The sequence below is a fragment of the Puma concolor genome, chromosome C1 (genome assembly GCF_028749965.1).
Source record: "Puma concolor isolate L17-30 chromosome C1, mPumCon1.1.hap2, whole genome shotgun sequence".
Classification (NCBI taxonomy): Eukaryota; Metazoa; Chordata; class Mammalia; order Carnivora; family Felidae; genus Puma; species Puma concolor.
In genome coordinates this window covers 159,969,035-159,992,449 of record NC_141674.1, presented here as the reverse complement: position 1 = coordinate 159,992,449, position 23,415 = coordinate 159,969,035, and the positions used below count along the sequence as shown (strand labels likewise).

Here is a 23,415-nt window from a genome sequence, read left to right as displayed (position 1 = left end):
TCAGCCATTACAATTCCGGAGATGGGATAGACTCTTGTGTTGTATATCCTCTTATGCTGCTGTCACCTCTAAGTCTTCAAGTGTTTTCAAATCAGCATCTTTTCCAAGTCACAGAAATCAAATCAGTAAATATCCAAATACATAAAACAGAAAAAAAGATGTGTGAATACAAATGGATTCCTAGTTGATAACTGCCTGGTAAACTGCAGGGTGGGAGGGGGAGAGGTGAACACCGTCAATTCCAGCACAACCACAGATCACTCAAGATAAACACTCTCATAAAGCACTTCAGATTTCTGAAGTGTAGCTGGAGTTTTCAGAAAGCAGCAAAGACCACACAGTGTTCCTCAGATCTGCATATCCACTTCCTTCTCTCCTACTTCCAAAAACACACACACTTATACCAAGAGCTTTGTATTCATTTTAAGACAAGGACAGAAGAAACAGGAGCTACCTATGTAAACAAAAGGTATTAAGGCAAAGCAAACCCTTTATATTTAACCCTACCTTAAAGCAACTATTAGTTATGTTATGCTTTGATCTTTTCCACTATGCTCACTTATATACATTATTGTCAATACCTTTGAAAAAAAGAAAAAACATGTAAGAATTAAACATTTTAAGGACCTTTCACAAACCAAATGACAGTAGGTTTTTATTAACATATCTTACAATGTTGATTATTCCTAGTTTTGTAATCTCTGCTTAATTATAAAGATTGATTTAGCCTCTACAGTAATGTACTGTATTTAAATGATCATTCATACAAGATATCACACCAGTACATTTTTTTTTTTTTGAATAATATACACACATCACTCTAGCTTGGACCTGTTATTTTTAAAAGTGGGTTTATAAATGGGACTTATAAAAGTTATGGGGGAAAAAATTAAAGTTCTAGTTTAGCAGCATGCATGTATGTAATTCAAGTACAATTTTCAACCAAGTGCTTTTTAAAAATTTACTGGTGACTAATTCACCAATATCAAAATAAACACTATCAAATACCCAAATTTTAATGTTAAGGCTAATATTTTCACTTCACATCCATATGCACAACCATAAAACATTCCATTTTAAATATGTAGTAATCAAAGTCGGAATACATTATACCATGTATATATAGCATCAGAGTTTCAAACTGTAGAATTATTCAAGTTCATGAATCCTGTAACAGTATTTACTAGAGATTTAAATTAGCATTTTGCTCTTCAACCACACTTACAAATGGTCTGGTATTCATAATGACCGATGCAAAAAATATGACAGGCTGAACTTATGATACAGTATTTAAAAAAGTAGCAATGTGTTGGAAAGGACAACTATTTAGTTAAACAGAATCAGTCTCATCTTTCAGAAAGTTATCTTAATATTTTGGAAATGTATATAAAAATAGCAAGCTATTTCCATGTATTTTATTGTAGAGCTATAGGTCATTTTTTGACATTTTGAACACATTTGAACATGTACTGTTCTGCTCTATTTTAATGCAAGACCATCATTTAATGTCCATTTTCACATTCTGTAATGTCATGTCATTTGATAATTTTTAGAACATAGATCTGACTTTATTTTTGTATTTTATCATTAGATGCTTTTTAGTTTTTTACATGTAAAAATGTAATTTTATATAACAAGCCATGGAAGTTCGAAGTACCAGGAACTGCTTGATAGCACTATATATTAAATAGTCATCAAATTACTAAATAATTTGGAAGAAAAATCTTGTTAGCAATATATAACATGCTTTTCTGTAATCTTCCTTCTCTATTTATAGAGTGGGTTTTAGCTCAATCATTCCCATTCTTACTGATTAAAACCCCGACAAACATAAATTGCTTTTCGCAGCAGCTTCTAAGAAGAATGCAGATGCGGCTCATTCATGAGGGTCATCACCACTGAGCCTCTTCTTTTCCTTTTGGGAAACCAAGCAGAAATAGCAGTGATTACGCTGCACAAATACAATATAGATGAACCTCTCGAGATGATAGGGAAGTTCCAAAGCTAAGCTTCATTTGTGGGTAAGTCTGAGCATTTCCAATTCAATCATTTAAACAAAAACTTGGGTTGGTAATAAAAGGGGGGCATGCACAAAATCAAAATCTGCCATGTGTATGCTCTTAAAACTTTCGATTTTACACCAAAAGCTATTTGTTAATACCTCAAGTAATTCATCCAACTGAAATGGCAAATTTTGATTTTTAATGACTCCCTCCCCCAAGCACACATATGTCCCCCAAAATGTACTGTATTATATTAACAGCAGCTATCTACTTATTTTACAACTATTTCAATTATTTACCTGGGGAGAATATTTATGAAATTCCTGAGAATGATTAAGTTTTCAGCAAAGCCTTAAACTTTTAACAGATTCCTCACAATAAGAAAAAATTTTAAAGTCCTACTATTAGACCAACTTTTACTATACAGTATTTCACATAAATCATGTTTTACATTTTTTTTTTTCTAGTTACATACAGCAAAAATCTCAAATCAACACGAGAATGGCAGAGGGAAAAGATGCACTGTGTTTAGCAGATGCAAATTAAAACACACAGATATAAAGAAGCAGTAAAACTTTAAATAAAGCACACCCACTCTAAGTATCAATGAAGAGCTGATATGCACTGCTGGGAGAATCATTTTTAAATGATTTTGTCAACAAGTTGTGCTTATTGTTAATTGTGGACTTAAAAAAAAAAAGGACCATTAAAGAATGATTTAACTTATTTGTCATGTTCTCCAGATACTTAAAAAAAAGTTTATTATACCATTAATGTCATTACCAAGCACCTAATTTTGGAAAGGCTTCATAATATATGTTTTCTTTTTCTCTCTCAGCAAAAGCGTTAATCCCCAAAACTAAGGTAAAGCTTATTGTTGATAAATTCTTAATGAAAATGATATAATGCAATGCTGAGGTGGTGAATCACAGCCCATTGTAATGTGGACCCCATCTTTTATTGATGTGATCAAAAGTATGAGAAATCCACTGCTGCTCAAGAACTTTGTATCTTTCTTTACAAATGTAGAGAGGCTTGCCTCGCCTAGAATAAAAAGGGAAAAAAAGGCATTAAAAGTAATACAATACAGTGAAGATTTCACACACATTATTAAAAAATAGATTCTTTATGGTAAAAATCTCATATAGTAATCTGGTTTATTTCCTATTTCCTGAGCATATGGACGTGGAAAGTATCTCAAAAACTAGAAATAACTCTAAAGTAATGACTGTCAGAATTTCTTGATAGAAAACATATTTGTTATTACAATTACAAAGCCAGGAATGGTACATTGTTCTTACTGATCAAACCTCAACAAAACATTTAAATATATCCATGTGCATCTAACCTAAGATCCCGATCTTCTTCTCCGTGAGCATCCAAATACACAGAACCCCACAGGCAGAAGCGGTGGCCTCGAATGATGATAATCACCGATGCATTGATTAAAAGGAAAATCCCTGTTCCAGCACCACAGTTCTGAGAATGCTAAAAAATTAAAAATATATTAATGATCTTCATGATCAAATGGACCTTATAAGAAAATGAAGAATGCCTTAATCTTCTAAATAATACTGAAATATTTCTTAATTTTTTTAAAAGTTCACTGATCCATTTTGAGAGAGAGAGAGAGAGAGAGAGAGAGAGAGAGAACGCGCATGCGAGCATACAGGGGAGGGGCAGAGAGAAAGGGAGAGAGAATCCCAAGCAGGTTCTGCACTGTCAGCACAGGAGCCCGAGGCAGGGCTCACGAATGGTGACATCATGACCTGAACTGAAGTCAGATGCATAATCTACTAAGCCACCAGGTGCTCCTACTTAAATTTTTAATAAGATTTCATCTAAGTTAAACTTATAATTTCATTCTTAACACTTGATTAATAATACATTAGGAGGAATTTGGGTAAGGATTATATGGGAAAGCAATTAAGAGCCAACTTAAATCTAACTCTGAGGCTAGCATCCACAACAGCAGGCAGGACTGTTGTTTCATTGTGCATCATTTAAGAGCATGAGCCATTAAAGGGCAATGGGAGTAGGGAGAGGAACTGGAATTGTACTTAAGAAAAGTATTACTCACTTGAATTTTTTTTAACCTTTCTACCAGATTAAAAAGAACAAAGGAACAAAAATGAAATCCTTGCGTACTGTGCATTTAATTCAAAGAGTAGTTAAATATGAAGAGTTGGCTTCACCACATATACATTTCCATGTGACAGATTTTAGTTTTCATAAATTGTATATTATTTACTATTACTTACCAATACACATTCACAGTAACTCTGTTGCTTGCAGCAAAGTCCTTTCAGGCATACAAAAGTACCACAAACAAGGCAAACAGCAGGATCTTTAGGAACTTTGGTGCAGACACTACAGGTCTTTCTGTGGTAGTACTGAAAAATGGTGTTATAATTCTCAGGCAACTGGAGCAGGTGTGGTAATTTCCATCTTGACTCTTGGATAAGCAAGGCCTAAAATATCCAAAAATACTCATTAGTCCTTTGTATTTAAGTCACTAACAAAAAAAATTTTTTTTCAAAATACTGTACTTATTTTTTAAAGGCTTGTTTTGTTTTTTGTTTCAAGTTTTTACTTAAATTCTAATTAGTTAATATATAGGGTAATATTGGTTTCAGGAGAATTTAATGATTCATCACTTACATATAAAATACAGTGATCATCACAACAAGTGCCCTTCTTAATACCCATCACCCATTTAGCCCGTCCCCCACCCACTTCTCTCCATCAAGCCTCAGTTTGTTCTCTATAGTTAAGGGTCTCTCATTGTTTGCTTCCCTCTCTGTCTCTCTTCTTTTTCCTCTTCCCCTATGTTCATCTGTTTTGTTTCTCAATTTCCACATATGAGTGAAATCATATGGTATTTTTCTTTCTGACTTAAAGGCTTTTTTTTTTTTTTTATTAAAGAAAAAGCCTCTGTACGCATGTGGTATATCTTCTTTGTTAAAACTCTTCTCATTTTCATTTTACAAATGACTAAAACAGTGCTTCAACAATTACCAATCTCTACTTTCATATGTAGTTTCCAATTACAATATGATGTCAGTTTTTAGATTAAGCACATTGAAACCTGTTAATACTTTACAAGAAAAATATTCAACATAACTGAGAAAGCATGGAAAATATATCTAGATGTACTTGTTTTTATTTTTTTTAATTTTTTTTTTTTTAACGTTTATTTATTTTTGAGACAGAGAGAGACAAAGCATGAACGGGGGAGGGTCAGAGAGAGGGAGACACAGAATCTGAAACAGGCTCCAGGCTCTGAGCTGTCAGCACAGAGCCCGATGAGGGGCTCGAACTCACGGACTGCAAGATCATGACCTGGGCCGAAGTCGGCTGCTTAACCGACTGAGCCACCCAGGCGCCCCGATGTACTTGTTTTTAAATAGGCTTAATGCAACATTTTAAAAAGTTAAACATTTTTATTTTATTTTTTTTTTAATTTTTTTTTTTTCAACCTTTATTTATTTTTGGGACAGAGAGAGACAGAGCATGAACGGGGGAGGGTCAGAGAGAGAGGGAGACACAGAATCAGAAACAGGCTCCAGGCTCTGAGCCATCAGCCCAGAGCCTGACGCGGGGCTCGAACTCACAGACCGCGAGATCGTGACCTGGCTGAAGTCGGACGCTTAACCGACTGCGCCACCCAGGCGCCCCAAAAAGTTAAACATTTTTAAAACCCAAGTTTTGATCTTTCTCAGATAAACAATTTATTGGCTTTTTTTTTTTAAAGGTAAGGTCATAGTTGTAACTTATTATTTCTACCTCGATACTGTATAATCTAGAATCTCCTTCTTAAAAGATGTAAAATCTACTCACACCACAAGCTGTTAAGGCCTTTTGTATCCATAAGTGCTGGGGCTTACAACACTTTTCAAAAATTTTCTGCTCTAAGTACGAAAAAACCTGCCAAATTAAATTTCCCTGCATACTATACTTTATTCGTTATTTGCAGCTGTACAAAAATACTGGTAATAGCACTAATTTTTTTCTAGATGCCTCTCCATTAACACTTAAAATAGATAAAATATAGTACGAATCTATTATCTCAAGAAACTGTATAGAAGGCAGGCAATTCATATGGTGATCACTTCACATTACCTACAGCCATAATCCATCTAAATCAAAGCAGTACTTAAGCAGCCAGCTTGGCACTTATCAATAAGCTCATGGATAAAGTAGCCATGGAGGCAAGAATAAGGACAACATATGGGCTTACAATATGCTACTTGCCTGTATTCAGTGTCCAATCCCACACTGCAAAGATTGCATATTTTGTAATGGGTTGATTATATTACACTCTTCCATCAGTGGAAGGAATAGCCATTTGTCCTCACTGAACTTGATACTTATCTAGATTAGGTTGTATATTACCCAGTAGCTCACACCACGTGATCTTAAAGAATTCTCTTCAAACAGAGATATAAGGCCAATAGGTAGATGTCTATGGAATTAACTGATTCTAACATATATTCAAAAATGTGAAAAAACTGCTGATCTTTAAATGATGAACTTACTTTGCTGATCAATTTTTAGATGGCACCAGCTGGAAGAAAATAACTATCAAATGGGGTATACGCTCCTACAGAATGAGGTATACAGCCTAAACCAGCAACCAGTATATATGGGTGATCATTTTCTCACAGATGAAATGCACCAATCTGGAAACCAGGGAGTGCAAAGTGGTTTTGGCGTCTCTCATGATTACACCTAAGAATTCAGTTTTTTATTTCTGTTTCCCTGCTATTCTGAATTCCTGTGTGATTTTAGGACCATCCTAAGGAAGCTGTGTACTATCCTCCATCAGAGGATATAATAATATTTCTACCAAATTAGAAACTAAATGTCATCTGGCCATTTTAGGTTCCCCACATTACTAGGAGAAGAAAGGAATGGCTTAAAGCATTATCTGGAGGGACTGACCTTGACTATCAGGAGGAACTGAAATATTGCTATACAATTAGCAGCAGTATGTTTCGAAGTTAGAGATCTTCCACCCCCCTCCCCCCCCCCCGTCACCTGCCATGTCCCAAAACTGTTGCAATCAAACTGTCTGCCTATAACCAAAGAATCTTAGCTGGTATAAAAAAATTAGAAGTAGTAGTTCAGGCTATCTTTCAAGGGTAGTTTTGTTAGACTATTCAGCTCCAATCACTGTTTATCTTGTTCAAACTTAAAATTCCAGGTAAAGAAAATCTGGTTGATCTGGGTCAGGGTAAGGATTAGAGACAGAACAGAATGGAATAGGAACAAGCACAGGGATGCAGGTCAGATATAAGTACATTCAAATAACTGGTAAAAATTCAATTTAAGTAGAAATAAATAAATGACTACTATTCTGGCTCTAAAACAAATCATTATCACTCAATTTTACAAAAAAGATTAATTATTTTTAAATGATGCTTTTTTTTTTAAGTAGGCTCCATGCCCAGCATGGAGACCAACACAGGGCTCAAACTCATGACCCTGAGATCAAAACCTGAGCTGAGATCAAGAGCTGGATGCCTAACTGACTGAGCCACCCAGGTGGCCCTAGATGATAAATTCTTATTATCCATCAATATCCATACCAATAATCATATATCCAACATGTAAGCTTGCTATTATGCAGTCAAATGAGTGAATTTTTATCTATTGCTTAACTCATGACTCCTATGAAGACACAAAATTTTAAGTACACTTATCACTTTCTCCTGTCCTGGTTCTACAATTATACCCATCTCTTACCCCTAGTCATTCCTTATAGGTTTTGAGACATCAATATGTAACTTCAGATTCTAGCTATAATCTATAAATAAATTACTACATAGGACAAAATTTTTACACATAATATACAAGGTTCAAGAAATTCTCTTTCCTTTTAAAAAAAAGAGCATATCCTCCTTGAGGATTTCAACAAAAAACAAAATGAACAAAAGCAGAGATATTTTTTATTTATGCTTACCTTGCCTTTATTATTCACCCAGTGTTTTAAAAATTAAGTCTAGTCTGACACCTCCCTCTAAAATACTCATTTTCTGTCCCTTGATGTTAAAATTCTCATTTTCCCTGAAACATAGCCCTTCTTTCATCAGTTCTATTTCTACCAATGATATCATCCTACAAGTTAACTGTTCTACAAATATTTATTAGGTGACTAGTCTGTATCAGGTACTTTCTAAGAGCTAGGAATTCAAGGATAAATAAGGAACAATTTTTGCTTTTGGAGCCCCCATTCAGACATATTAAACAAACATAAGTGATAAATATGGCAACTATTAGTGACCATGGCAAAAGTACTGTCATACAGCACAACAGAGAGAGGGGATTAGAACTGAAGAGGAAGATGGGTTATCAGAAAAAGCTTTATAGAAGAGGTATGTGTATCTTAGCAAAACCTTAATGGGTGATTAATTCAACATGAGAAGGGTAGGAAAACTGCTTTAGATAAGAGCAACAGCAATAAGCAATAACACAGATGTTTAAAAGTATACAGCACACTTAAGAAACATTCTTCTGTGGTCTGAGCAAGGTGGTAGCAGGGAAGTGATATAGAATGAGGTCAGAAAGGCAAGCAAGATGGTGAAAATTCTTGAATGTCATGCAAAGACTTCCTATCTTCCTCTGGCCAATGGGGCAGCATCAATGGTGCTTTAAGCAAGACCACGTTTCTATCAGATCTATATCTCCTAGCTACTACTCTTCCGATGATTTGAGTTCCAAGGTCTTAAAGTCAAGTACATCTGGTCATCAAGCCCTATATATTTTTTCTAAAATGTCTCTTGCATTGGTTACATTCTAATTTCTACTATGCCAGATTTTCTACTATCTAATTTCTACTGTAAGACCAGATTTTCTTCACCACCTAAACAATCCCTGACTTTCCTGTCTCCTTCAATTTACCTACTAAAAAAACCTCCCAAATTACCTCCCTAATACACTAATTCCAGTTCTCAAAAACTGTAGTTCTACCTATAGAAGAAAGTCTGAGCACCAAACCATGGCATTCACAGCCACCTCCCACTGCCTATCTTTCCAATTACCTCATCTCCAAAACAAAATTTTTTTACCAGCCAAGCTGGCAGCATAGGCAAATTGTAAAGTTAAAACAAGGCCTTTTAAATCTGCTAGTCCAGACCTTTGACTTTTAGGTGACAGTTCTCTTTCCAGTAAGTTTACAAGTTCCTTGCCTATCTTAAAATTGCTTTGTATCTTCCAAGTCTAGTACTATCATAATTTAATGCATTCAATAAAAATTTGATGACCTAAAACAAACTAAAAGTAATATATTAATAACTTAGGTTTGTTCACTGAAATATTTCTGCTTTTATACTCATTATATAAGCAAAACCATTTTTTCAACATCAGTTTATTAACAAATGCTGCCAAGAACAGATGACCTGAAATTTTTAATTATTCATTATTGTTTTTACATACCTTTCCTTGTTCCGCATGTCTTTCAGTAAATGAATTTATCTCAAAACACCACTGAGATATAATATCAAATGCTGGAACTGGCCAATCCAGACAGGAGGCACTGATGAATGGATGTTCTGTTTGGTAAAATGTTGGCAGAAGTCCCAGGCAGCTGGAAAGAACTGAAAATTCTTCTTCTTCCTTTTAGACATGAAACAGGAAATTCTCAAGACATTTCATCAAGAACATTCATTTCTCATTAAAGATATTTTAAGTGTCATCCTTATCAACTGCTTTCGGACAGTAAGAAAATTTTCTTAACATTCAACTAAAGAAAAACGAAGGGAGTAGGAGGAGCAAAGGAGAGAGAATAGGTTTCTAGCTTTTATATTCAAATATCCCCGGTATTTCTCTTTGAAATTCAAATCTTAAACTGCCATACCATCTGTGTCTTCTATGTATTTATTTTTTAAATAGTGTTGTCACATTTCTGATGAATACAGTCTATAGAACCTAGCTACTCTGTGAGAGCAAATGTTTTTGGGGCAAAGGGAAAGTGGCTTTTGATTAAAAACACACAGGCTGTCAGTGTGGGTGAACAGTAAAAACATGGAATGCACGAGACATAGTGTAAAATAATTTGCCTGGACCTGAATGAGTGTAAAACAGTTTTTATTTACTCTTTTATTTAAAAAGTTTTTAAATGTTGATTTATCTTTGAGAGAGAGAGAAAGAGAGAGAGTGAGTGGAGGAGGGACAGAGGGGGAGAGGGAGACACAGAATCTGAGCTGTCAGCACAGAAGCCGATGCAGGGCTCAAACTCACAAGCCAGGAGATCATGACCTGAGCTGAAGTTGAACGCTCAACCAAATGTGCCACCCAGGCACCCCAACAAGGTCAGTTTTTAAAAGAGGGTGGATTTTTTAAAAGCTTGAGAGATCTAAGTGCCAGCTAAGCTGAAGCTCTACTACTCTGTAATAAAAGAACCAAAGAATTCAGTGAGCCAAGGACACATATCCTGATTTTGAAAAGAATTTGTTAGTCTTATAAACACCAAAAATACACCCTCCAATCCTTCTCTAACTAAAAGACCATTTAGGAGACTCAACGTTTACTTTCCCCTGTCCACTGGATCAGTTCCTATCATCCTCCAAATTCCAGGTCACCTGGGAATCCTTCCCGACCAAACTTAAGGACAACTTAGGTTACTCAGCTCCATTCAGATGAAGTTAATCCTTCCATACCTTGTAAACACTTCTCATGTTTATATTTTCTATTAATTAATTAATTTAAAAATAAATCAGCATTTCCTATAAGACTGTGGGAGTAGTCCCTGGGGATAGGGGCTGTGTACCTCCAGCGCTTGGCACAGAGTAGACATTCAACACACATCTGTTTGTAAAACTGAACTCATTATGTAGATTAAGCACAAAATTCTAAAATGTACAACAAAGAAAAATAAAGATAAAAAAGCAAAATGATACACAGGCTGAAAAAGATGTTAATGTTTAAAATCTCTAGAAATGAGGCTGCAAATCCCCCATTTACATAGCTACACAAGGCATCTTAAAAAACAACTTTATTGAGGTGTAGTTTATATACCATAAAATTCATCCACTTTAAGTGTATTTTGATGAATTCTGGCAAGTGTAGCCAAGTAACCACTACTACAATAAAACTTTGGAACAATTCCATCCCCTCCAAGTTTCCTTGTGCCTGTATGCCTTCAATTCCAGCCATTACTCCTGGCCCCAAGAAATCACTAATCCTGCTTGCTGCCATTATAGTTTTGGCTTTAAAAAAGGTTTTCATATAGATAGGCTCAAACAGTGTGTGTATATATGTATGTGTGTGTGTGTGTGTGTGTGTGTGTGTGTGTGTGTGTAGATAGATAGATAGATAGATAGATAGATAGATAGAGAAAATCTTTTGTGCCTGGCCTCTTTCAGTTAGCAAAATATTTTGAGATTCATTCATGTTATTCTATCAGCAGCCCATTCCTTTTTACTGCTGAGTAGTATTCCACTGCATGGATATTACCACATTTTGTTGATGTATTCACTAGCTGATGAATTCTGGCTTGTTTCAGTTTTTGACTACACAAATCAAGCTGTTATAAACATTTATGTAAAAGTCTTTATGTGAATATATGTTCTCATTTCTTTTGGTAGATACTCAGGATAGGAGAATTGTTTGGTTGTCCAAACATAGTAAGTCCATGCTCAGCTTTTTAAAGAAACTGCCACATTTTTTTCAAATTGGATTATAACATTTTGTATTCCCACCAGCAATGAGCGAGAGCTGCAGATACTCCAAATCCTTACCAACACTTGTAACATTAATTTGTACTCTTCTCATCAACAATGATGGCGAACACCTTTTTACTTACTTGTAGGTCTTTTATATATATTAAAAAATTTTTAATGTTTACTTATTTTGGGGAGGGGGGAGGAGAGAGAGAGAAAGAGAAAGGAATGGAGGGGGGGGAGGGAGAGGCAGAAGAGAGAGAGACAAAGAACTCAAAGTGGGCTCCAGGATCCATGCTGTCAGCACAGAGCCTGAAGCAGGGCTTGAACTGTGAGATCATGACCTGAGCCAATGTCAGATGCTTAACCAACTGAACCACCCAGGCGCCTCTCTTTCACACACATCATTCCTATGAAAAGTGCCTATACAAATTTTATGCCCACTGTGTGGTTTTTGTTTTAATTATTGACTTACAAGAGTTCTTAACATATTCTGGATACAAGTCCTTCCTCCATATATTTTTTTAATTGAGATGTAATTTGTATTCCATAAAATTCACCCTCTTAACATGCACAGTTTAGTACATTCACAGAATTGTGCAACCATCACAAACTAATTCCAGAATATTTTCATCGTCCTATTGTAAATGGAATTATTTCTTTAAAAAAAAATTTTTTTTTTTAACATTTATTTATTTTTGAGACAGAGAGAGACAGAGCATGAACGGGGAAGGGTCAGAGAGAGAGGGAGACACAGAATCCGAAACAGGCTCCAGGCCCTGAGCTGTCAGCACAGAGCCCGACGCGGAGCTTGAACTCACAGACCGCGAGATCATGACCTGAGCTGATTAACCGACTGAGCCACCCAGGCACCCTGGAATTATTTCTTAAATTTCATTTTTGGATTGCTCACTGCCAGTGCAAATAAATTAGATGTGGGTTTTTGTTTTTTGTTTTTTGTTTTTTTTTTATGGTACATAGATCATGTACCCTATAACTCTGCTGAACTCAGTGACTTGCTTTAATAGTTTTTTGGAGATTCCTTATAATTTGCCCACATAAAAGATTATCTAATTTGAAAACAGACGTTATTTTACCTCTTCCTTTCCAATCCAGATGCCTTTTATTTCTTTTTCTTGCCTAACTGCTCTTCCCAGAACCTCTAATTCAATACTAAAAAGAAGTGATGAGGGCAGCCATCCTGGTCTTGTTCCTGATCTTCAGGAGAAAGTTTCCTATCTTTCATTATTAATTATGATGTTAGCTATGTATTTTTCATACATTTATTAGGCTGAAAAAAATTGCTTTCTGTTGTTTTTTTAGTGTTTTTACCATGAACAGGAATTGAATTTCGTCCAAAAAAATTTTTGACTACTGAGATGATAATATGGTTTTTAAAAATCTCTTTTATTGATATGGTGAATTAAATTAAATTAAATGATTTTTGTTGTTGAACCAACTATGCATTCCTAGAATAAACCCACTTGGCCATGATGTATTATCCTCTTCTACTGCTAATATTTTGTCAAGGCGTTTGCTTTATGTTCATGAAAGATGTGGGTTTGTAGTTTTCTCACGATGCCTGATTTGGGTGTCAGGGTAAAATTGGCCGATTAAAATGAATTTGGACTGTTTCTTCTTCCTCTGTTTTCTGAAAGAGTTTATACGTATCAATGGAATTTCTTCCTTAAATGTTTGATAGGATTAACCATGATGTTATCTTTGTTGGTATAAAGTTGTTGACTTTTCTTTTTTGGAAGGATAATAATTATAGAGGTTTAATAGCTAAATCAACTTTCTTACTTTATACAGATCTAGTTAAGACTTCCTATTTCTTCTTGAGTCAGTTTTAGTAAGTTCTATTTTTCAAGGAATTTGTCTATTTAATCTACATTATCAAATTTATTGGCAAATGTTATTCATAATACTCTCTTACAGTTTTGTAGGGATGTTTCCTCCTTCATTCCTGATATTGGTAATTTGTACCTTCTTTTCTTTTTCTTATCGATCTGGTGAGGAGTCTGGCTCCTGGTTAAAATTCTACGTGTGATTTTTTCAGACCTAACTATAGGCAATTTATAAAGGTTTTACTTCGCAGGCTTCATGGATGAAAACTGCCCTCCCTACATCAGATCCAGTACACAGCCAAAATGCACTGCAGTCTCTGAAGGAATTTCTAGTCAAGTTCTCAGCCCCCTACCCCCATCCTGTCACACTCTTTCATATATTTACATTCCCAGCCCTGGTACCTTTATTCCTAGGCTTCTTTATCTGAGGCCTTGAGAAGGAGTGTCTTCTACTCTTATCCTTGTCTCCCCAACCCCTTCTCTATCTCAGAGTCCATAACACTGCCAGAGCTTTTAGTTCGGGGCTTTTGGGGCTCCTTCAACAGATCCCCATATCTGTGCTGATATACCTGATCCTCCACTGTTGTACCATTTCATTCCATAAGGGTAAATGGAACAGAAGGAACTGGCACTTCTTCTGGTCTTAGCCTCTTGCTTCACAGTAAGTGACTGAAGACCTAATTCTCTCACTTTTGGCTTGTGACTGACTTTAATCAGCTACTCTGACACCCAGCAGCTCAATTCTCTTTCTCCCAGCTCAGCTGAGCTCCTAACATTTTAGGTTTATCCATTTTACTGATCTTTACAAAAAAACAGACTTTCGACTCACTGAATTTCTCTACTGTCTCTTCATTACTCCTTCATTGATTTCTGCTCTAATTTTTGTAATTTCCTTTCTTTTAATTGCTCGGGGTCTAATTTGAAACTAGAAGCTTCATAAAGTAGAAATTTAGACAAATGACTTGAGAAGTTTCTTCAATTTTTTAAATGTTTATTTTCTTACTTTTTTGTGTGGGGGCGGGGGCAGAGGCAGAAGGAGAGAGGATCTCAAGCAGGCTTGGTGCTATCAGTGCAGAGCCCCATGCAGGGCTTGACCTCATGACCTGAGATCTGAGCTGAAATCAAGACTAGGACATTTAACTGACTGAGCTATCTAGATGCCCCTAGAACTTTCTTCTTTTTAAATATAAGCATTTGAAGCTGTATCTCTCCAAGGACTACTTTAGCAGCATCCCACTTTTTTGCTATGCTGTGTTTTCATTTTCACTCAGTTTAAGTGTTTTCTAATTTCCTTGGAATTTCTGACCTAATGTAAGTTATTTAAAAGTATGTTGCTTAATGCAGAAGGTTGAAACTAGACCACTTTCTCACACCATTCACAAAAATAAACTCAAAATGGATAAAGGACCTGAATGTGAGACAGGAAACCATCAAAACCTTAGAGGAGAAAGCAGGAAAAGACCTCTCTGACCTCAGCCGTAGCAATCTCTTACTCCACACATCCCCAAAGGCAAGGGAATTAAAAGCAAAAGTGAATTACTGGGACCTTATGAAGATCAAAAGCTTCTGCACAGCAAAGGAAACAACCAACAAAACTAAAAGGCAACCAATGGAATGGGAAAAGATATTTGCAAATGACATATCGGACAAAGGGCTAGTATCCAAAATCTATAAAGAGCTCACCAAACTCCACACCCGAAAAGCAAATAACCCAGTGAAGAAATGGGCAGAAAACATGAATAGACACTTCTCTAAAGAAGACATCCGGATGGCCAACAGGCACATGAAAAGATGTTCAGCGTCGCTCCTTATCAGGGAAAAACAAATCAAAACCACACTCAGGTATCACCTCACGCCAGTCAGAGTGGCCAAAATGAACAAATCAGGAGACTATAGATGCTGGAGAGGATGTGGAGAAACGGGAACCCTCTTGCACTGTTGGTGGGAATGCAAATTGGTGCAGCCACTCTGGAAAACAGTGTGGAGGTTCCTCAAAAAATTAAAAATAGACCTACCCTATGACCCAGCAATAGCACTGTTAGGAATTTATCCAAGGGACACAGGAGTACTGATGCATAGGGGCACTTGTACCCCAATGTTCATAGCAGCACTCTCAACAATAGCCAAATTATGGAAAGAGCCTAAATGTCCATCAACTGATGAATGGATAAAGAAATTGTGGTTTATATACACAATGGAATACTACGTGGCAATGAGAAAAAATGAAATATGGCCTTTTGTAGCAACGTGGATGGAACTGGAGAGTGTGATGCTAAGTGAAATAAGCCATACAGAGAAAGACAGATACCATATGGTTTCACTCTTATGTGGATCCTGAGAAACTTAACAGGAACCCATGGGGGAGGGGAAGGAAAAAAAAAAAAAAAAAGAGGTTAGAGTGGGAGAGAGCCAAAGCATAAGAGACTGTTGAGAACTGAGAACAAACTAAGGGTTGATGGGGGGTGGGAGGGAGGAGAGGGTGGGTGATGGGTATTGAGGAGGGCACCTTTTGGGATGAGCACTGGGTGTTGTATGGAAACCAATTTGACAATAAATTTCATATATAAATAAAACAAAAACAAAAACAAAAAAAAAGTGAAAAAAAAAAGTATGTTGCTTAATTCCCACACATTTGGGGATTTCCATATTTTTTGTTATTGATTTCTAATTTAATTCCTGTGGGGCAGAAATGTGTTGCATGATTGCAGTTCTTCTGAATTTATTGATACTTGCATTATGGCTTGGCATATGGTATATTCTGGTGAATATTTCATGTACACTAGTAAAAAATATGCATTCTATTATTGTTTGGTGAAGTATTCTATAGATGTCATTATACCAAGTTGATTGATAGTATTATTCAGATAACATTTATACTATTTGGTTATCTGTCTACTTGTTATTGACTAGTAAGAAAGAACCCTGAAATCTCTAGTTGTAATTGTGGATTTGTCTGTTTTTTCTTTCAATTCTGTCAATTTCTGCATACGTAATTTGGAGTTTTGTTGTTTTGTGCATATATATTTATAAATGATTTATCTTCCTGCTGTATTGAGAGAAGACAGTTATTTCTAATGTAAGGCACAAAAATAACCTGAGAAAAAGGGAACTACCAATGGTAGAAAAATAGCAACATTTTCATCTTTGTGACAGGAAATCCAACAACCAATAAAAATTAACAAAGATTTACATAAATGTATTTCTTTTCTCCTGGGATTCCTAGGCTACTTCATGATTACTTGGCCTGTATTTTATGAAGCAGATACTGAGTCCAAATGCAGTTCACTGAAATGAAAGAATCATAGCTGAGGAAAAATTTATGAATTTATGAAAGAAATAAAAAATGAAAGAAAAGTTTCCCATTCAACTTAAACAAAACAGAGTGGCAGATTATTCTAAACAAAGAAAAGTCATGAGATACTTTTTTTCAAGATCAGACAGTAAATTATCTTTTTAATTTTTCATTCTCTAATTATTTTCAAAAGAAGTGCTATATAACAAGTAAATTGGAGTAAAAGAAAATGGCTCCTAAATATGGAACATGCTCAACCTTAGGAGGAATGCTAATAAAAACTACACTGAGATATATTTTACCTAGACAAAAGATGTAGAGGCAAAAATCAAACAGTGTGATAACACACTAAGTAGATACAAGTACAGTATAGGGAAACTCTCATACATTACTGTCAACATAATTGGTTCAACTTCAATGAAGGGTAGTTTGGTAACAACCATCATAACTACAAGTGCGTGTAAGGGCTGCCACAGCAAATCACTTCAAAGAATTTATCCTACAAATACAATAAAAAAAACATGCAAAATAACTTGCATATACTATTATTCATTGTTGTATCATTTACAAAGAGCAAAGGACTAGAAATAACCCAAATATTTATTAATGGAGGACTGATTAAATTAATCCTGGTACCTCATACAATGAAATATTCTGAATCTGTAAAACAAAATGAGGAAGATCTTCATATATTGAATATGAAATGATCTCTAAGGACCCTAAATAGCCAAAGCCCATCTTGAAAAGGAAAAGCAAAGCTGGAGGCATCACAATTCTGGACTTCAAGTTATATTACAAAGCTGTAGTCACCAAAACAGTATGGTACTGGCACAAAAATAGACACAGAAATTAATGGAACAGAATAGAAAACCCAGAAATAAACCCACAACTATATGGTCAACTAATCTCCAACAAAGCAGGAAAGAATAACAAATGGACAAAAAGTCTCCTCAACCAGTGGTGTTGGGAAAATTGGACAGCAACATGCAGAAGAATGAAACTGGATCACTTTCTTATACCATACACAAAAATAAATACAAAATGGATGAAAGATCTAAATGTGTGACAGGAAACCATCAACATCCTACAGGAGAACACAGGCAGTAACCTCTTAGGCATCAGGTGTAGCAACTTCTAACTAGACACGTTTCCAGAGGCAAGGGAAACAAAAGCAAACATGAACTACTGAGACTTCATCAAGACAAAACACCTTCTGCACAGTGAAGGAAATAACAAAACTAAAAAGTAATCTATGGAATGGGAGAAGATATTTACAAACAACATTATCTGATAAAGGGTCAGTATCCAAAATCTATAAAGAACTTATCAAACTCAACAGCCAAAAAACAAATAATCCAGTTAAGAAATGGGCAGAAGACATGGATAGACACTTGTTCAAAGAAGGCATACAGATGGTTAACAGACATATGAAACATCACTCATCATCAGAGAAATACAAATCAAAACCACAGTGAGATACCACCTCACACGTGTCAGAATGGCTTAAACTAACAACACAGGAACAACAGATATTAGCAACGATGCGGAAAAAGGGGAGCCCCCTTACACTGTTGGTGGGAATGCAAACTGGTGCAGCCACTCTGGAAAACAGTATGGAGGCTCCTCAGAAAGTTAAAAATAGAACTACCCTATGACCCAGCAATTGCACTACTAGGTATTTACCCCAAAGGATACAAAAATACTGACTTGAAGGGGCACATGCACCCCCAATGTTTAGAGCAGCATTATCAACAACAGCCAAATTATAAAAGCAGCTCAAGTGCCCATTGATAGATGAATGGATAAAGATGTGGTATATATGTACAATGAAGTATTACTCAGCCATCAAAATGAATGAAACCTTGCCATTTGCAATGACATCTATGGAGCTAGAATGTATTATGCTAAGCGAAATAAGTTAAGCGGAGTAAGACAAATACCATATGCCATATGATTTCACTCACATGTGGATTTTAAGAAACAAAACAAACGAGCAAAGGGGAAAAAATTGTTTGAGAGAACAAATTGATGGTTATCAGAGGGGAAGTGGGTGGGGAGATGGGTCAAATACGTGATGGGGATTAAGGAGTGCACTTTCTGTGATGAACACCAGGTGTTGTATGATAGCGCTTAAATCACTATATTGTACATCTGAAACTAGTATTATACTGTATGGTAACTAACTGGAATTTAAATAAAAACTTTTTAAAAGAAGAAACTGTACTTTTGAATTTTGAAAACTATGAATACAGTACCTGTTCAAAAAATATATATTTTTCTTTTCTGCAAACATAATTATTGAAGAATATGTTTATAATATTTAAACACTAGAAAGTATGAAAAGATATCATTAAAAAAAAACAAAACTTTCAACCATCTCTGTTCCCTTTCAATACAAATCTCAAACTCACAATCCCAACTCCTAGGTAAGAACTGACCATAATTTTTTTTTAAATGTTTTATTTATTTTTGAGACAGAGACAGAGCATGAGCAGGCGAGAGGCCAGAGAGAGAGGGAGACACAGAATCTGAAGCAGGCTCCAGGCTCTGAGCTGTCAGCACAAAGCCCGATGCAGGGCTCGAACTCACAAACCGTGAGATCATGACCTGAGCCGAAGTCGGATGCTTAACCAACTGAGCCATCTAGGCGCCCCAGAACTGACCATAATTTTTTAATGTATTTTTCCAGAGTGTGTGTGTGTGTGTGTGTGTGTGTGTGTGTGTGTGTGTGCGCGTGTGTGTGTATATAAACCACTATTTTTCCCCTACTGAATTTAATATAAGCATACCTTGCCTTTGTTTAGTTAAAATATTTTTGAGATATTTCCATATTAATACATAGAAAACTTTCTATTCTTTTCTTTAAAAAATTGTTTTTAATGTTTATTTATTTTTTGCAGGAGAGAGAGAGAGACAGAGCATGAGTGCCAGAAGGGCAGAGAGAGAGAGAGGGAGACCAGGATCTGAAGCAGGCTCCAGGCTCTGAGCTGCCAGCACAGAGCCTGACATGGGGCTCAAACTCATGGACCGCGAGACCATGACCTGAGCCGAAGTCGGATGCTCAACCAACTGAGCCACCCAGGTGCCCTCTATTCTCTTCTGAAGAGTATTCCACTGTATGAAAAAACCACAATTTATTTAATAAGCTTCTCATTGATGGATACTTCAGATGTTTTCAATTTTTTTTTTGCTATTTCCATGTCTATTCATCTATCAATAAATTGATCATCCTATTATTGTACTAAAAGAGACACCTATAGATGAAGTATTCACAATTGTATTGAGATTCAAAGAGAGTACAACATGCAATATTTTAACAGTTTTTATAGACTGAATACTAGAAGAAAACTGAGTGCTTCAAAAAAAGTTTTGTGTAGCAAGCAGTAGCACAGTTCAGACGGTAATAGTTCAGATTTGGCATGCAGACTGACTGTGTTCAAATCCTGGCTGCTTTAAATACTAGCTGTGAGTCTTGAGCAGATTATTCAGCTCTGGGCCTGTTTACTTGTCTGTAAAGTGAGGACTATAACAGCCATCTCAGAATTGTTGTGGAACTTAAATGAATTCAAACGCAAAGCACTTAACAGTGCTTAGCATGTAGTCAGTATACAGTAAATGCTAGCTATCAATATAAATATTCATGGCAAAACTATTGTTTGACAGAAGAGAGAAAAAAGAATTAAAGGAGATATATTAGAGCACTGATTTTCAAATGTTGGGATGGTGGTGATAATCAAGGTCCCCTAGAAGAGTCTGATAACCATTTTCTTCTAAGAAAAATACACATACACAAACATTTTACAGGTAATGCTATGGAATTCAAAAATTACCTGAAGTCCCTCTGTAAGAATTCCGGAGTTAGAGGATAAATAAGAGAGGCTGCATTTAAGTAGGGGAAAATATAGGAGAACCATATAGTTTACTATAATTAGCCCTCTCATGGTAGTAGAAATAGTGTTAGGTTAAGACATTTAACCAAATTAGGAAGTCTAAAGATTACTGTGGAGAGCAGAATGTTGTGCTGGAATACGTACTAGGTACCATTCTTGATGAATTCCCATGCTTACCAAAATGTTAAAAAAATTTTTTTAAATGTCTTGTGAAACTCAAGAGTCTACTATTACAAATAATCATAGAATTTATTAGCAAGGTGGATAAATGTAGATGACTAATGTTCAAAAATCCAGTTGGATTTCTACATCTTAGCAACATACTAGAAAATATAATTTTAAATAATTCCATTTATAATAATAATAAAAAAGAAACAAACAAAAAGAAATGCACAGGAAACTTTAAAAGAAGTCTCTTAGGATAGGGTACAAAAAAGGATGCTGCCTCCTTTCTTGATAAAAACCCTCAAGAAAGTAGGGATAGAAGGAGCATACCTCAAGATCATAAAAGTCATATATGAATGAACCAACACTAATATCATCCTCAGTGGGGAAAAACTAAGAGCTTTCCCCCTAAGGTCAGGGACAAGACAGGGATGTCCACTCTCGCCACTGTTATTCAACATAGTATTGGAAGTCTTAGCCTCTGTAATCAGACAACACAAAGAAATAAAAGGCATCCAAATCAGCCAGGAGGAGGTCAAACTTTCACTCTTCGCAAATGACATGATACTCTATATAGAAAACCCAAAAGATTCCACCAAAAAATTGCTAGCATTGATTCATGAATTCAGCAAAGCTGCAGGATATAAAATCAATGCACAGAAATCGGTTGCATTCCTATACACCAACAATGAAGCGACAGAAAGGGAAATCAAGGAATCGATCCCATTTACAGTTGCACCAAAAACCATAAAACACCTAGGAATAAATCTAACCAAAGAGGTGAAAAATCTATACACTGAAAACTACAGAAAGCTTATGAAAGAAACTGAAGAAGACACAAAAAAATGGAAAAAGATTCCATGCTCCTGGATAGGAAGAACAAATATCGTTAAAATGTTGATACTACCCAAAACAATCTACATATTCAATGCAATCCCTGTCAAAATAACACCAGCATTCTTCACAGAGCTAGAACAAATAATCCTAAACTTTGTATAGAACCAGAAAAGACCCCCAAATAGCCAAAGCGATCTTGAAAAAGAAAACCAAAGCAGGAGGCATCACAATCCTGGACTTCAAGCTATACTACAAAGCTGTAATCATCAAGACAGTATGGTACTGGCACAAGAGCAGACACTCAGATCAATGGAACAGAACAGAGAACCCAGAAATGGACCCACAAACATAGGGCCAACTAATCTTTGACAAAGCAGGAAAGAATATCCAATGGAATAAAGACAGTCTCTTCAGCAACTGGTGCTGGGAAAACTGGACAGTGACATGCAGAAGAATGAACCTGGACCACTTTCTTACACCACACACAAAAATAAACTCAAAATGGGTGAAAGGCACAAATGTAAGACAGGAAGCCATCAAAATCCTCCAGGAGAAAGCAGGCAAAAACCTCTTTGTCCTTGGCCACAGCAACTTCTTACTCAACACATCTCCAGAGGCAAGGGAAAGAAAAGCAAAAATGAAATACTGGGACCTCATCAAAATAAAAAGCTTCTGCACAGCAAAGGAAACAATCAGCAAAACTAAAAGGCAACTGACAGAATGGGAGAAGATGTTTGCAAATGACACAGATAAAGGGTTAGTATCCAAAATCTATAAAGAACTTATCAAACTCAACATCCAAAAAACAAATAATCCAGGGAAGAAATGGGCAAAAGACATGAATAGACACATCTCCAAAGAAGACATCCAGATGGTCAACTGACACATGAAAAAATGCTCAACATCACTCATCATCAGGGAAATACAAATCAAAACCACAATGAGATACCACCTCACACCTGTCAGAATGGCTAATATTAACAACTCAGGCAACAACAGATGTTGGCGAGGATGCGGAGAAAGAGGATCTCTTTTGCATTGTTGGTGAGAATGCAAGTTGATGCAGCCACTCTGGAAAAGAGTATGGAGGCTCCTCAAAAAACTAAAAACAGAACTACCCTATGACCCAGCAATTGCACTACTAGGCATTTATCCAAGGGATACATATGCACTGTTTCGAAGGGACACATGCACCCCATGTTTATAGCAGCACTATCAACAATAGCCAAAGTATGGAAAGAGCCCAAATGTCCATCGATGGATGAATGGATAAAGAAGATGTGGTATATATATACAACGGAGTATTACTTGGCAAATCAAAAAGAACGAAATCTTGCCATTTGAAACTACGTGGATGAACTGGAGGGTATTATGCTAAATGAAATTAGTCAGAGAAAGACAAAAATCATACGACTTCACTCATATGAGGACTTTAAGAGACAAAACAGATGAACATAAGGGAAGGGAAACAAAAATAATATAAAAACAGGGAGGGGGACAAAACAGAAGAGACTCATAAATATGGAGAACAAACTGAGGGTTACTGGAGGGGTTGTGGGAAGGGGCATGGGCTAAATGGGTAAGGGGCACTAAGGAATCTACTCCTGAAATCATTGTTGCACTATATGCTAATTTGGATGTAAATTAAAAAAAAAAAAAAGACTTAAAAAAAAAAGGATGCTGCCTGTTACATCCACTGTTCAAAATACTCACTAGACA

The 23,415-nt window shown here is 36.0% G+C and overlaps 1 protein-coding gene across 6 annotated transcripts in view; it reads right to left on the bottom strand.

The window, feature by feature from the left end:
- Nucleotides 1-628: 628 nt before the first annotated feature.
- UBR3 (ubiquitin protein ligase E3 component n-recognin 3) overlaps nt 629-23,415 on the bottom strand; it is a 239,416-nt gene continuing 216,629 nt past the window's right edge. For all 6 annotated transcript variants that reach the window (XM_086718860.1, XM_086718861.1, XM_086718862.1 and 3 more), the window contains 4 exons: nt 9,441-9,620; nt 4,265-4,474; nt 3,352-3,491; nt 629-3,047 (listed from right to left, as the gene is read on the bottom strand). In XM_086718860.1, the coding sequence (XP_086574986.1) occupies nt 2,930-3,047; nt 3,352-3,491; nt 4,265-4,474; nt 9,441-9,620 (648 nt within the window). In that variant the 3' untranslated portion in view covers nt 629-2,929. The remainder of the gene's footprint in view (nt 3,048-3,351; nt 3,492-4,264; nt 4,475-9,440; nt 9,621-23,415) is intronic.